This window comes from Tamandua tetradactyla, chromosome 3 (assembly GCF_023851605.1).
Source record: "Tamandua tetradactyla isolate mTamTet1 chromosome 3, mTamTet1.pri, whole genome shotgun sequence".
NCBI classification, from domain to species: domain Eukaryota; kingdom Metazoa; phylum Chordata; class Mammalia; order Pilosa; family Myrmecophagidae; genus Tamandua; species Tamandua tetradactyla.
The window spans coordinates 171,044,286-171,060,473 of NC_135329.1; the positions used below are offsets into that span (position 1 = coordinate 171,044,286).

The following is a 16,188-nucleotide window of genomic DNA, read 5'->3' on the forward strand; positions in this document are numbered from 1 at the left end:
TTAATACCAAAACCGGGTAAAGATGCTATAAGAAAGGAAAGTATAGGCCAATCTCCCTAATGAACATAGATACAAAAATTCTCAAGAAAATATTTGCAAATAGAATCCAACAGCTCATTAAAAGAACTATACACCACGACCAAGTGGGGTGTATACCAGGAATGCAATCATGGTTCAACACAAGAAAATCAATCAAAGTAATACAGCACATTAAAAAATCAAAACGGAAATATCACATGATCATCTCGACAGACACCAAAAAAGCATTCAACAAAATTCAGCATTCTTTTCTGATAAAAACACTCCAAAAGATACAAATCAAAGGTAACTACCTCAATATGATAAAGGGAATATATGAAAAACCGATAGCCATATTGCACTCAATGGAGAGAGACTGAAAGCCTTCCCCCTAAGATCAGGTGCAAGGCAAGGAAGCCCACTGTCACCACTATTGTTCAACATTGTGCTAGAAGTTCTAGCTAGAGCAATCAGGCAGGACAAAGAAATAAAAGGCATCCAGATTGGAAAGGAAGAAGTAAAACTCTCATTATTTGCAGATGATAAAATACTATACTTGGAAGATCCTGAGAAATCTACAGCAAAGTTACTTGAGCTAATAAACAAGTTTAGCAAGGTGGCAGGATATAAAATTAATGTGAAAAATCAGTAACATTTCTATACACAAGACAAGAGCTGCTGAGGAGTCAGTTAAGAAAAAATTCCATTCAAAACAGCAACTAAAAGAATCAAACACTTAGGAATGAACTTAACTAGGGATACAAAGGATTTGTACATGGAAAACTACATAACATTGCTAAAAGAAATCAAAGGAGATCTAAACAGGTGGAAAGACATTCCCCGCTCATGGACAGGAAGGCTAAATATCATTAAGATGTCAATTTTCCCCAAGTTGATCTACAGATTCAACACAGTACCAATCAAAATCCCAACCACTTACTTCAGAAGATTTGGAAAAGCTAACAACCAAATTCATCTGGAAGGGAAAGAGATCCCGAATAGCTAAAAGCATCCTAAAAAAGAAGAACAAAGTGGGATAAATAACATTCTCTGACTTAAAAATGTATTAAAAAGCCACAGTGGTCAAAACAGCATGGTAGTGGTACAAAGATAGAAACATTAACCAATGGAATCAAATCGAGAGTGCAGAAATAGACCACCAAATCTATGGTCAACTGATTTTTGACAAGGGCCCCAAATTCTCTGAACTGGGAAAAAATACACTTTTCAATAATTGGGCATGGAAGAACTGGATATCAATAGCCAAGAGAATGAAAGAAGACCCCATCTTACACCTTACACAAAAATGAACTCACAGTGGATCAGACACCTAAATATAAAAACTAGCACCATAAAGCTTCTAGAAGAAAATGTAGGGAAACATCTTCAAGACCTAGTAATAGGAGGTAGCTTCCTAAACTTTACACCCAAAGCACAAGCAACAAAAGAAAAAATAGATATATGGGAACTTCTCAAAATCAAATGCTTCTGCACCTCAAAAGACTTTGTCAAAAAGGTGAAGAGGAAGCCAACTCAATGGGAGAAAATATTTGGATATCACATATCAGACAAAGGTTTGATTTCCTGTATATACAAAGAAATCATACAACCCAACATCAAAAGAAGAAACAATCCAATTATAAAATGGGTTAAATATATGAACAGGCATTTTTCTGAAGAGCAAATACAGATGGCTCAAAAGCATATTAATAGTCGCTCATTTTCACTGGCTATAAGGGAAATGCAGGTCAAGACTACAATGAGATACCACCTCACACCCATAAGAATGGCTGCTATTAAACAAATAGGAAGCTATAAATATTGGAGAGGATGTAGAGAAATTGGGACACTTATGCACTGCTGGTGGGAATGTATAATGGCGCAGCCACTATGGAAGACTATTTGGTGGTTCCTTAGGAACTAAATATCGAGTTACCCTATGACTCAGCAATAGCACCATTCGGTATATACCCAGAAGAGCTGAAAATAACAACACAAAAAGACATGTGCACACCAATGTTCATAGCAGCATTATTCATAATTGCCAAAAGAAGGAAACAAACCAAACGTCCATCAACAGACAAGTGGATCAACAAAATGTGGTATATATATATGATGGAATATTATGCAGCAGTAAGACAAAATGATGTCTTGAAGCACATGACAACATGGAGGAGTCTTAAGGATATAATGCTGGCTGAAGTTAGCCAGACAAAACAGGATAAATACTTAATGAGTCCACTTTTATGACCAGCATGAAGGTATAATCAGAGGCTTATAATACAGAAGATAGGGGACTTAGAGATACATAGAAGCTTAAGACAGGTAAATCATTAGCTAAAGAGGTTGAACTCCAATGTAAGGGAATAGATAGGAGTGAAGGCGATTCTCTAGTGGGTCTGGAAATAATATTACCATATTGAAGATGAGCAAGATTGAAAGGGATATATATAGACCTACGTGTCCCACTGACTCACTAGAAATACAAATGAGTTCTCACAAGAATTACTTCAAAGATACGATTCTTATATAAAGAGTGTTTAAGTCCAGGGCACAAAGGGAAAACTGCTATTGTACACTATGAGCTATGTTCACAAGGAAACATTAGCACTACCACATCAACAGCAGAGGTAAATAATGGGGTGAGGAGGTTTAGGTTTCCTATTTGGCAAGGATGTGTTCATTGGTTTTCAGTCTCTTGTGAACAATAAATTATCTACAATTGAGAATGCTGATGGACTGTGGACTTAAGGCCCTCTACATGATGCCCGATAAAGCAGGTGGCACTGACGGAGAAGTTGTTTGGCAAACAATGATGTACGCTTATGAACAAAGGTTGTACTGCTACAAAAAGGAATAAAGTAGTGAGGAATGCAACATGTGGGACATTTGGTGAGACAAAATAAGGCAGAAACAAAAGAACAAAAATGGTATGCTCACCTTTAGAAAATGCTCATAAGAAAAAGGGGCTTAGATTGTAAGCTTTTAGAGCAGACACATTAAGTCCATAGTGGTGATTATTATTTCTGGATTTTGAGAGGCTGTTTTACATGTATAACTTGATATTTAGAGATAAGAATGAAGACAAACTGGTTGGGGTTAAAGTAATTCAGAACATAAGGGTAAGGAAGACAGTGTCTATATTTTAGAACCACACATACTCTTTGAGACCAATGGAAGAAAGGTCTATTTGATCTGGAACTCAAATTTTCTGTAGTGCATAATCTAATTCAACCTATCTGTATTTGAACCACTGAAACACAGGAAGCACAGAATAAGAAAGAGCCTCATCAATCCTGTATAGATTATTGTAATACCTGGAAACATCCTGGAGTATATTAAGCAGATAATCAAAAACTATTGGCAAAGTCCCTTGAGGGAGAGGAGAATGAATATGGAACTATTAAACCTTACCATTAGGGAATCCACTGATAGTGTGTCAAACTTTAGGGACATCCAAATCAACACGCCATGCCCTTGATCATGAGGCTTACTCTTGTGAAGCTTATGCAGGTAATGGAGAAGCTTAGGCTAACTAAAGGAATGCTGAAGAGTTATTTCTGGAGGACCTCTGTTGTTGCTCAGACGTAGCTTCAGTCTCTCGAAGCCCAACTCTGCAAGTGAAATCATTGCCCTCCCCCTACACAGGACATGACATCCAGGGGTGAAAGTCTCCCTAGTGACATGGGAAATGAGTCCCAGGGATGAATCCAGACCTGGCAGTGTGGAATCAACAATTACATCCTGACTAAAAGGGGGAAAAGAAGTGTAATTAATAAAGTATCAGTGGCAGAGAGAGTTCAAATAGAGTCAAGAGGCTCTCTGGAGGTTGCCCTTATGCTAGCTTCAGGTAGACATTGCTACCTACCATAACCTGCCAACCCTCAACCAGGACCATACCAGCCAATCCTAAAAGAACACCTAGGGTAATATATAAGATTCCACAAGGGTCCAGGCACTAGAGTAACTTTCCAGAAACCTATAACCTCCAGATGGGTCCTTGGTCCAGATAAGTCCTGAAACCTAGCCCAGCCTCTTCATAACATCAGATAGCTTCATCTTCTTACCCCATATTAGTGATAGACACTTCCAATATCAAAATTTAGAATTGCCATAGTCCAAACAACCCCAAAAAGAGGTATGGAAAGATCAAAGATGATGGTGGAATTATACATAGAAGATAGGATTTAACAAATGAATATGAATGCTGAATCATTAAATTGATATCTCTTTTAGTCTCCAGTATTTCAGAGCAGCTAGAAGTAAAAACCTAAAATTGTGACATTGTAACCCATGTCAAAATCTGAAATATGTTTTACAAGTAATTGTGGTACTGTGCTTTGAAATTTATAGCTTTTTTGTATATATGTTATTGGTCACACACAAAAAAGAAAAAAATCTATTGTGATGATAAAGTATTTAAGCCCTCTAACCTCCTATATTCTGGAACAGCTAGAAGGAAAAATCTGAGAGGATCTATGGTAGCCAATGACAAACTCTGGGATCTGTCTTTTAACCACTTGTTGAAGAGTAGTTTGAAAACTATTGTTTTTTTTATTTCTTTGCTTTGTATATATGTTATACTATACAACAAAAAAAGTTAAGAAAAAAAGTTGCCACCCACAATTGGGTGGGTCACATCTGTATAGAAACAATCAAAAAGCTCCCACCCAGCAACACTGAATGAGGATTAAAGAACTTTGTTTTTCTGGGGTACACAACAGATTCAAAATGGCCCAGATGCTGATCCTTTTATGGCCTTTTATAAAATAAAAGCTCATTTATTAAAAAGCAGTAGTCCTTCTTGTGACAGTATCTTTAATGCTAATACTAAACCGAATATCTGCTTAAGGCATCTAAATGGTCTATTAACAATGTGTTACTCACATTTCCCTATTTTGAGTAAAATCAATACCTTTACATATATTCCCCTATTTAATCATAGTACAAATATTAAGTATGACTAAAGGCATCAATAAAGAAACAGATACAAAACTTCATTAGCTTTGACAAATCCATATGCAAAACAGATCTACATTCTACAAGGATGCTTCTTGTTCAAGAGCCACACAGTATAGCAAGGAGAGAAAACCCTAAAATTATCCCAAATATAAGAGTTCATTAGGCTAAAGAGTTGTCAACCTCCCTAATCATGCCAGAGTCCCTACTTATGAGGGCTTAGTGGCTTTTTACTGTGGCAAAGTATAATATAATCCATCAAGACAATGCCACTGAAAGTAGTCTTAGGACTCTGCTGCTGTGGAAAATTTTAGGGTGAGACTGCTGCTCATTTAATACAACAAGTAGTTCAAAAGGGGAGAACTTGCAGATGACTTTTTGTCTATGGACGTCAAGAAAATTTTAGTGTTAAAGATTACCAAACTGAGACCAGGGCAGGGAAGATCTTATTTCCTTTTCCGATCAAAACTTAATACACTTTTATCCTGGAATTTGATCCTGAGTGCTTCAAATATTTTGGAACAGCAAAATCCCACTAAAGATTTTAGCAGTATTCACTTAAGTTGCCACCAAGGAGGCCCATTCCTAATATTTTGTAGCCTCTGGGACAAGAGCACCAATGTTGACACATATACCATAAGCCTAAATATTTAAACCTTAAAAATCCAGCTAACACACTGTTAAATTAATATCAATACACACTTTCTCTTTCTACAGTAACAAATATATCATCAAAATAATGTGGAAGGTTGGATTCAAATCAAGAATTCTTAGACACCTCAAAGCTGAATGGTGGATTGTGACGGCAAAGGTAGAACAGATTCCTGACATATGGCTGTGCTTTTCCCTTCACTTCCCATTCCAATTCCATCCTGCACTGGCGACTTCATGTGGATATCTAAGCTCTGTCTCTCCACCTCCTGCAGAGCCACCCCTTGGCCATAACTCAAGCTTAGGGTTGTACATACGTGCCCTAAGGAAGAAAAATCCAGGAAAGAGGCCCATACAAGCCCAAGAAGTACACTTGGGCATTTGAGCAAGAAATCTGTAGTCCTAGGTACCTGGATCATGGTTTAGAAAAAGGTATGGGTTCCATGTGGGAAACCCGTTGGCCCACATACTCCTTACCCCATAGGAAAAGGCACAACCACAGCAGAGCCCTCTACAGTGCAGTACTTCTATTTAAGGGCAGTATTTCCACCAAGTGTAAACAAGATTCTACTTTTAGAAGTCATAAGGGTCTCTGTTTTTCCAAAATTTAAAACTTACAGCCTCACTAGTTCTTCTGTATTTTCATTGTTATTCTTACTTAATGCAATAAAGAATAAATACAGAATAAACAGGAAAGAAGCTTGATACTTAATAAGCAGAAAAGGCAACCTGGCCCTAAGAATCTTCTTCCATCTGAGCTTTTAGAGATAAAGACCACCGCTATCCTTCAAAACAACAATTGTCTCACCTGGAAGTTCATTCTTCAAGGAAATTTTAAAAATTCATTTTGAGCAATTCTAATTTATCCTACATGGTTCATCTACATATACCACATAAAACATAATCACAGATTTCTTAGTTCTGGTAACAAGTACTATGACTTTTAGCCTTTGATTTTTTTCAAAACTTATGGGCAATTTATGATTAAAAGTAATGCAACAGATTTAGACAACTTCAATAAAATGAAAAGTGTTGTTCTTGAAAGATTAATATAGGCAAAGTTTTAAATGCAAGAAAAGAAATATCAAGTTGTACACTGAAATAGAGTTGCACCAAATAGTTCCAGCAAATAAATGAATCCTTGGTAATGTTATGATGCTAAGATGGGCACTTTAGAAAATTACTTTTGTTTGGAGTCATAGGAGTAACTGGGGTATATTTCTCATTTAACTATAAATATGATAATTCATTGTAATTAAGCAACGGAAATATTTGTAGGGTAAGAAGTCAGGTTAATGTACTGATCAGGAAACAATTATTTCTTTTTAAGGAATATTTTCCTCTACTCATACAATATTCTTATAAGCAGATAATACCTTAATTTATTTAATAAAAGGTTGATTTCAATTCTTATTCTGTAACATTACCAGTATTTGATTAGATGACATAACTCATAAACTCCCACTAATTATTCAAAGTTCTTGCAATGCTATATTATCCATAATTTTATTTCCTGTGTTATAGTATGGTACCTCAACTAAGAGGCAAAGGTTAAGAATACAAGCTCAAGACAGCAAACTTGTCAAGATCTAATATTGACTCCATTACTTTTTTACCATGTGACTTTGGGCAAGAACTTTATCTTGATCTCTCTGTTCTACCCATTAACATGGGGATATTAATAGTATCTATCTTACCAAACTGCTTTAGAGATTGAGTTAATACATTATGAAAGCCCATAACACAAATGCCCAAAATATAGTAAGAATTCAATAAACATTAATAATTCTACTTCATTATATAAAATATTAGTAGATCTATTATTTAAAACTAGACATTTCTATTATTTTACTTAAATACATATTTTATTTATTTATTTATTTTTTGTATGCTGTATGGAGGGGTCATATTTCATTTCTTTTCCATGTGAATATCCGACTATTGCAGCATTATTTGTCGAATATTTTTGTTGTTGTTTGGTTGTGTTTTTGTTTGTTTGCTTGCTTCTTCATTTGCTTTTTGGGGAAGTGCATGGGCCGAAAATTGAACCTAGGTCTCCCATATGGCAGGCAAGAATTCTATCACTGAACTACCCTCACACTCTGTGCTGGGTTGAAAGGAAGTATGCCCCCTAGAAGAGTCATGTTTTGATCAAAATCCCATTTCATAAGGGTAGAATGGTCTCTATTCAATACTGTATGTTTGAAACTGTAATCAGATCATCCCCCTGGATGATGTGATTTAGTCAGGAGTGGTTGTTAAACTGGATTAAGGGACGACATGTCTCCACCCATTTGGGTGGGTCTTGATTGGTTTATTGGAATCCTATAAAAGAGGAAATATTTTGGAGAATGAGAGACTCAGAGAGAGCAGAGAATGCTGCAGCACCACAAAGCAGAGAGTCCACCAGCCAGAGACCTTTGGAGATGAAGAAGGAAAACGCCTCCCGGTGAGCTTCATGAAACCAGAAGCCAGGACAGAAAGCTAGCAGACGACACCGTATTCGCCATGTGCCCTTCCATATGAGATAGAAGCCCTGACTGTGATCGCCATGTGCCTTCTCACTTGAGAGAGAAACCTTGAACTTCATTGGTCTTCTTGAACCAAGGTATCTTTCCCTGGATGCCTTTGATTGGACATTTCTACAAACTTGTTTTGATTGGGACATTTTCTCGGCCTTAGAACTGTAAACTAGCAACTCATTAAATTACCCTTTTTAAAAGCCATTCCGTTTCTGGTATATTGCATTCTGGCAGCTAGCAAACTAGAACACACTCCCTGTAAATTTATTTTTAATAGAATATTGAAAGAGTCAACAAAACACAAGTAGTTTAAACATGCCTTAAGAGAAAGAGAGTCATCCTTAAGAATAACTAAACTGAGTAATAGCGCGAAGCCCTAATACCTACAACATATGCCATCAACATTAAGATGCTACAGAGAGAGAAAACTAATTCTTCAAACTATGAGCCGAAGCTGAAGGTCACAAAGAGGTATGCTCAGAATTGGAGGTGCTGATATGCAACTGAGTTACTTTACATATGGCTAACTTTGTCGAACAATCTAAAGGGAGAAGCTATGAACTTATATAGTTGATACCACTGGGGAGGCTAGATACTGTTTATGTAACAGTACTCACCTGTAATAAAATGATCCAATGGCATCACTGGAGCAACATGAGGTGTGGCTTGTGTAATAAGAAGATTCATCAGATCTTGTTTAAAATTTTTCAATGTAAGCAATGCTCTTGCAACAAGGCCACCCATAGAATGACCAACTATTGCCACACTTTTTGGAGCAAATTCTTGACCCTATCAAAAAAAAAAAATCACAAAAGCATAGTAAAGCTTAGTAACATAATAAAAATGTTTAATATTGTTCTCTACATATGAGCAATTTTATAGAAAAAAAAGAAAATTTATATAACCTCCCATCTTAATTTAAGGTACAGAAATATATCTTTAAATAGTTGTAACTAGTGTATACATACTATTTTGAATTTTACCAAGTATTTTAATAGCTATACTTTGGTTTTCTGAACCAAAACAAGAACACTTGGTCTAGCAAATCACATGTTGCGCCATTTGTTATATTGGATGTAATCTGAGATGCAATTACATTTGGTGTACATCATAATATTAGCATTTACAAGATATAAGAAATCAGATCCTTATTTTCATCGGAAATACCACAAAAAAGCCAGGGCAATTATGGCTGCCATCTCATCATGTTGATATACCTTATTTCACTGAATTATTTTTCTATTATGCATTCAGGTTCTTACAACAACCAGCATTTCATCACATTTTCTTTACTGACAACTATATATTTTATTTTTCAAATAAGTATTGCTTTTTAAAAAAATCTTTTCTGTCTCCACATGCCATCCTCAGTTCTACTATCGACTTTTGCTCATCACACCCACATGTAATCCTTCATCTGTGCATTCTCTCCTATTACTATGAATAAATTGAAACTTTTGCAAAAAAAGAGTTAACATTGTAAGCCAGATTTCTGTCCCTAATAAGGAGTGCATGCAACGTAGGTAATGGCCAGAGTCTGGGATCTTAAATTTCGGAATGGTTCCTACTATCTCTTAAATGATAGGAATGGCTCACTATTTCTAAACTGTTTGTGCAAACAATATGGTTTATGTTGAACACCCGCTGCCCTTCTGGAAGTCTAGAATGTTGGTATGTGCTAGACAGAAGGTGCCCACGTGCCCAAAAAAACTTTAGTAGCTAAGTTTTAAGGAGCTTTCCTGATACACAACAGATAACACTTCACATGTGTCAGCTTGTTGTAGGAATTAAGTATAACTTCTGTGATTTCACTAAGAGAGGACTTTTGGAATTTGGGAGAGGACTCTTGGAAGCTTGTGCCTGGCTTCTGGACTCCACCCCATGCACCTTTTCCCTTTGCTGATTTTACTTTGCAATCTTTTGCTATGATAAATCAGGCATGAGAATGACTATATGCTGCATCCTGTGAGTCGCCCTAAAGAATCATCAAACTAAGGGGTGGGTCTTGGGTATCCTCGACAAAAACCTGATCTTGGCAAAAGATAACCCCTATATTTGTGCTCTTAAACCTATCTCTGTTGGCTTTTTCAAGTATATCACTTCAGCAATTATTCCCATTTTCTTCTTGCATCATTGTTTTCCCCTCTTTACTACATCATTCTCATTAGTGTATAAATACACTGATACTTTTCTTAAAAAATAAAAAGAACTCTCTTTCAACAGCCACTTTCCCTTTACTGACCACACCTTTCTCTACATCTCTTTACAGCAAAACTCTTCAAAAAACAAGAAAACAAAAAAACAATTGTCTATACAGAACTTGCTGTCTCCAATTTCTCCATTTCCATACGCTCTTAAATCCACTTCAATCAGGCTTTCACGCCACCCTTTACAAAATTGTTCTTGCCAAGTCACCAAGGAATCTAATGATCATTCTCAATTCTCATCTATTTGATCGATCAACAACACTTGACACAAATGATCACTTCCTTCTCTTTGAAATACTTTCTTTACTTGGTTTCCAGGATAGCATACTCTAATGTTCACCTTTTACCCCACTGAGTATACCTTTTTAGTCTCTGCTTTTGGTTCCTCCTCAACTCCTCTGATCTCCCAAATCAGCCTTATGCCTCTGATTTCTTCTCATTTTCCTATCTATGTTGCCTCTGTTGTGATCTCATCAGTATTTTGGTTTTAAATTCATCTAAGCACTGTCAGTCCCAAATTATCTTTACACTGGACCTCTTCCCTGAACTCTAGTCCTGAACGACAACTGCCTACGCAGCAGCCAAACTTGGGAAGTCAAATGTGTATCTCAAACTGAATTTGTCTTAAACTAAATTCTTAATCTCCTCCAAATCTGTTTATCCTACATTCTACCCTGCCTCAGTTAATAACAATTCAATCCTTCCAGGTGCTTAGTTAAAAAAAGGTCTTTTTTTTTTTTTTTTTGCATGGGCAGGCACTGGTTTTGCATGCCAAACCCAGGTCTCCGGCATGGCATGAGGTAATTTTTAAACTCTTCTTTTCCTCTTATCTCCCTCTGTCAGATCAGCAAGTAAACCTCATTGGTGCAACCTTGAAGATCTACACCTATTTGACCATTTCTCATCACTTCCACTGCTACCAACTTAATTCAAAGCATCATTTCTAGGCTTAGTTATTGCAATAGCCTCTTAATTCATCTCTCTACTTCTAACCTTATCCCTTTTGAGTTTAGCCCCAAAAGCAGCCAGAAGGATACTGTTAAAACCCAAGTCAGAACATGTCCCTCCTTTCTTAAAAAGCTCTCTGTAGTGGTTTCCCATATCATTCCAAATAAAAGGCAACATTCCTAAAATTGCCTAAAAGACTCTATAATCTGCCTGCTCCCATATTTTGTCCTTCTACTAACTCACTCTGCTCCAGCCCTATCAGTGTCTTTGTTTCACCTTAAATACAACAGACATGTGCTTGTTCATATTATTTGTTTCCTCTACTCAGAGTACTCTTTTCCTAGATATCCAAATGGGCTATATATTTTAATCCATTTAATCCAAATGGCCAATATGACTTAATGTTCCATTATCATCCTCTTAATATGTATAGGCTCTGTAGTGATGTTTCCTCTTTCATTTCTGATATTGTTCATTTGTGTTTTCCCTCCTTTTTTTCTTAGGCAAGCTAGTTGTTTATCAATTTTATATATATTTTCAAAGGATCAGCATTTTTTAAATCAATTATTATCTCTACTGTCTGTTTTCTATTTCCTTGACTTCCATTCTCATTTTCATTGTTTCCTTTCTTCCACATAATTTGCATTTGCTTTGTTCTTCTTTATCTTCTTAATGTGGAAGCTCAGATTACTGATTTTAAACTTTTCTTCTTTTCTAATATAAGTACTTAAGGTTACAAGTTTTCTTCTATTTATCCCTTTAATTTTTTATGTTCTTTTTTAATACTTCTTTAATTTTATAAATTGTGATGTTGTATTTTTATTTTCATTCAGTTCAAAATATTCTCAAGTATCTCTTGTAATTTTCTTTTTGACCCTTGAATTATACAGAAGCAATTTCCAAATGTTTAAAATTTTTCCAGGTATTTTTGTTGTTGTTGATTTCTAATGTAATTCTGCTGTGGTCAGAAAAACTGTACTTTGCATGATTTTAATATGTTAAAATTTACTGAGGCTTGTTAAATATCCCAGCATATGCATATACCTTAGCGAATATTTTAAGTGCATTTAAAAAGAACATACTTTATGCAGTCACTCAATGTCATATTTTATAAAAATCAATAAGGTTAAGTTGTTAATAGTATTATTTAAATCTATACCCTCACTGATTTTCTGTCTATCTTCTCAATTATGGAGACAGGAGTGTTTAAATTGCCAAACTGTAACTGCAGATTTATCTATTTCTTCCTGTACTTCTATTAGTTTTTACTTCAAGCACTTTGAAGCTCTGTTATTGGAGGCATACTCATTTAGAATTGTTTTGTCTTCTTGATGAATTTACCCTTTATCATTATGAAACGGCCCTCTTTATTCCTGGTAATAAATATTCTTTGTCCTGGAGTCTATTTAACTGATATTAATAAAGCCACACTAGTTTTCATACGATCTTTCTTTTTGACTCCTGGATTATCTAGAAGCAATTTCTAAATATTTAAAAATTTTCCAGGTATTTTTTTGTTGATGATTTCTTTTTTTTTTTCATAAAAAAATATAGAAGTCTTCATGAATTTGCATGTCATCCTTGCACAGGGGCCATGCTAATCTTCTCTGTATTGTTCCAGTTTTAGTATATGTGCTGTAGAAGTGAGCATTTTGTTGTGGATTTCTAATGTAATTCTGCTGTGGTTAGAAAACTCTGTACTCTTTTTCGATGTATATCTTTTTCAAATTACCTACTTTGAACCTATCAGTGTCTTTATATTTAATGTAGCTTTCTAGTAGACAGTTTTATATATAGTTGGGTCTCACTTTTTTTAATCTAGTCTGACAAGCTCTGTCATTTAACTGGAGTATTTAATCCATCTATATTTAATGTACTTACTGATACACTTGGATTTACCTATATCACTTTGCCATTTCCTTCCTACTTTTCCCATCTATATTTTGTCCCCTACCATTCTCTGCTTCCTTTGAACTGACTATTTTTTAATGTTCTATTATATTTCCTTCATTTGCTTTATAGCCATACCTTTTCTTTTTTGGCATTGGTAGGGTCCAGAAATTGAAACTGGGTCTCCAGCATGGCAGGTGAGAACTCTGATACTGAGCCACCATTGCCTGCCCACACACCTTTTTTTTGTTACTCTAGAAATCACAATATGCAACTTTAATGTATCACACTATCATCAATTACTATTATACCACTTCACATAAGAACCCCACAGCAGAATAATTCCATTTACTCCTACTCCCATCCTTTTTGCCATTATTTATATTTTCCTACTAGAGATTTTAGAAATCCCATTTTTTTTTTGCTGTAAACAATTATCTTTATTTTTAACTTTTAATTTTGAACCAATTAAAGGAAGTTTGCAAAAAGAGCACTGAGAGCTCCTATAGAACGTTTACTCAGCTTTCTATTTTAGGGTTCCAGTTCTCATTTCATTTTACATGTATTGTTATTTCTCTTTAGTCTCCTCTAATCTGTGACAGTTCCTCAGTCTTACCTTATTTTTCACAACCTTGATACATTTGAAGAATATAGATTGGTTGCTTTGTACTTTCTGACTTTTTAGGCACAAGATACATTCATCTCGTAACTTTCCTCTTCCAGCCACCAGCCTCAGAATAGGACATTTCTCAAAGGAACTCACGTTTCTCATAGTAGGAAATACTAGAAATCAAGATCTGTGTGCTCTCTCCTACTAGGAAGTCTGCATCTATACTTTCAGCGGACAGATTGGTGTCTATTCTAATATAAACAAAGGATATCAATGCTTAGCTGCTAGCTTCTGTTCTCAAACGTATTTAAAACTGCTTCCTTTCCTTTCAATCTTTAATAATGATATGTTGGCTAAGACTCCCTGATACTAGAAATTAAATATTAAAAGTACCACAGACAGAACTGTGATATATACATATGATCAAATATTGTGTGGTTACAGAAAGGAAAAAAGTCGTGAGGCATGAAACAAGGTAAACGAACCTGGAGTACATTATGCAATACAAAATTAGCCAGCAACAAAAGAACAAATATTGTATGGTCTCTCTCAGAAAATACTTGCAAGAAAATTAGGGCTTTTACAGCTGTCACATTTAGTCTGGCGTGGTACTTGTTATTTCTAAATTTTGAGAGGTTGTGCTATATATATATAGAACCTGATAATTCCCTGGAACTTTGGGTACCTGTGTGACACTTAAGACTCAGAGTAGTTCTGCAGCTCTGAAAGTTAGCAGTGCCACATACAACAACTATTAAAGAAACTGAAAAAGAGATCAGGCTTCAATTAGAGATAAGCATGAAGCCAATCAGTTGGGACTGAGGTAAATCAGAAAATAGGGGTAAAGAGGACATTGCATTCTAGAACTTCGTCTACTGGATGAGATCATAGGAAGAGAAGTTTATTTTGTCCAAAGCTTAAATTTTCTGTAGGACATAATCTAACTGAACCTGTCTCAATAGCTCATTTAAACAACCCAAACACATGGAGTCCAGAATGGGAATGAGGGCTTGTATCCTGGATAGCTCAATGTAATACCTGGATACATCCCAGAGTATGTTGAGCAGATAATTAAAATGTATTGGCAAATGGATTCCTTGTGGAAGAAAAGGAAATGTCTTCAGACAGAGTATGGTGGTGAAGGCATGCCTATACACTTAGGCTGGATTGTATGATGTGTGAATAAAACTCTTTAAAAATGAATAGAGAGAAACAAGTGCCACAGAAAATACAAAGAAAGAGATGTACCTATTCACTGTTGGTAGGGAAATGAGAGGTGCAACCCCTGGAAGGCAGTGTGGTGGTTCCACAGGAGGCTAGGGTTGGGTTTACCACATAGATCCTGAAACTCCAATGTCAGTATATACCTGGAAGAGTAGAGTGTGGGTACATGAATGGACCATCGCACACTGGCATTTCTGGTGGCAGTGTTCCCAATACCCAAGGAATGGAGGTGGTCTAAGAGTACAAAAACTGAGAATGCAAGGGGGAACTATGGTGTATACATACAATGACCTCTGAGCAGCGTAAGGAAACAAGTTGTGAGGCCTGCAAATAGATGAATGAATCTTAAGAGCTTTAGGTTGAACGAAACGTCAGGTACAAAAAGACAAATATTATCATGCCTCAATCATATGGACTAATTATAACATAAAAATTCGGTGAACTAAAGTCAAGAGTATGGGTTATCAGGTTGGGGCCTATTGTAAAGGGTCCTAGATTGTAAGCTCTTACAGCAGTTACATATATTCAGGAGGTGTAACTGTTAATTCTAACTTCTGAGATACTGGGCTGTTTGTACATAACATGGTCTTTCCCAGAAACACTGGGTATTTATGAGACACCTGAGACTCAGAGTTAGAGTTCTGAAGCTATGAAAGTCAGCACTACTTCACACAGGAATTGTTTAAAAAATTGAAAAAGTGATCAGACATCGAGTAGAGATATGAATGAAACTGATCTGGATAAGACTAAGGCATATCAGAAGACTGGACAAAGAATGATATGGTCCATATTCTAAAACTTCAACTTGTGTGAGACTAAAGGGGGAGATTTTTATTTGGTGCAAAATTTATATTTTGGATAATGCATTTCCTAATTTAACTTGTATGTTCAGTTTAGCTGAATATGCTAAGAACATGGAATCTTGAACAGGGCATAAGAAGTTGGCTTGTCTAGGTTAGTGTGATGCCTCGATAAATCCCTGAGTGATTTGGGCAGTGAATAAAGAAATATTTGCAAAGTCCCCTTGGGGGACTGGAGAGAAAGGAGGCAATATTCAACTTCCCCATTTGGAGACTTTCTAATATTCTCACAAGCAGTGGGGACAACCAAATCAATAGCCCAGGCTCTCAATCTTGGGGCTTACCCTTATGAAACTTAT

The 16,188-nt window shown here is 35.9% G+C and overlaps 1 protein-coding gene and 1 non-coding gene across 3 annotated transcripts in view; both read right to left on the reverse strand.

Annotated features, from left to right (window-relative positions):
* PGAP1 (post-GPI attachment to proteins inositol deacylase 1) overlaps positions 1 to 16,188 on the reverse strand; it is a 128,947-nt gene that overhangs the window by 82,116 nt on the left and 30,643 nt on the right. For both annotated transcript variants that reach the window (XM_077154538.1, XM_077154537.1), the window contains exon 4: positions 8,768 to 8,939. In XM_077154538.1, coding sequence (XP_077010653.1) covers positions 8,768 to 8,894 — 127 coding nt within the window. In that variant the 5' untranslated portion in view covers positions 8,895 to 8,939. The remainder of the gene's footprint in view (positions 1 to 8,767; positions 8,940 to 16,188) is intronic.
* Positions 12,850 to 12,956, reverse strand: LOC143678405 (U6 spliceosomal RNA). The gene has a single exon (XR_013173217.1). It is a non-coding gene; the product is annotated as a U6 spliceosomal RNA (small nuclear RNA).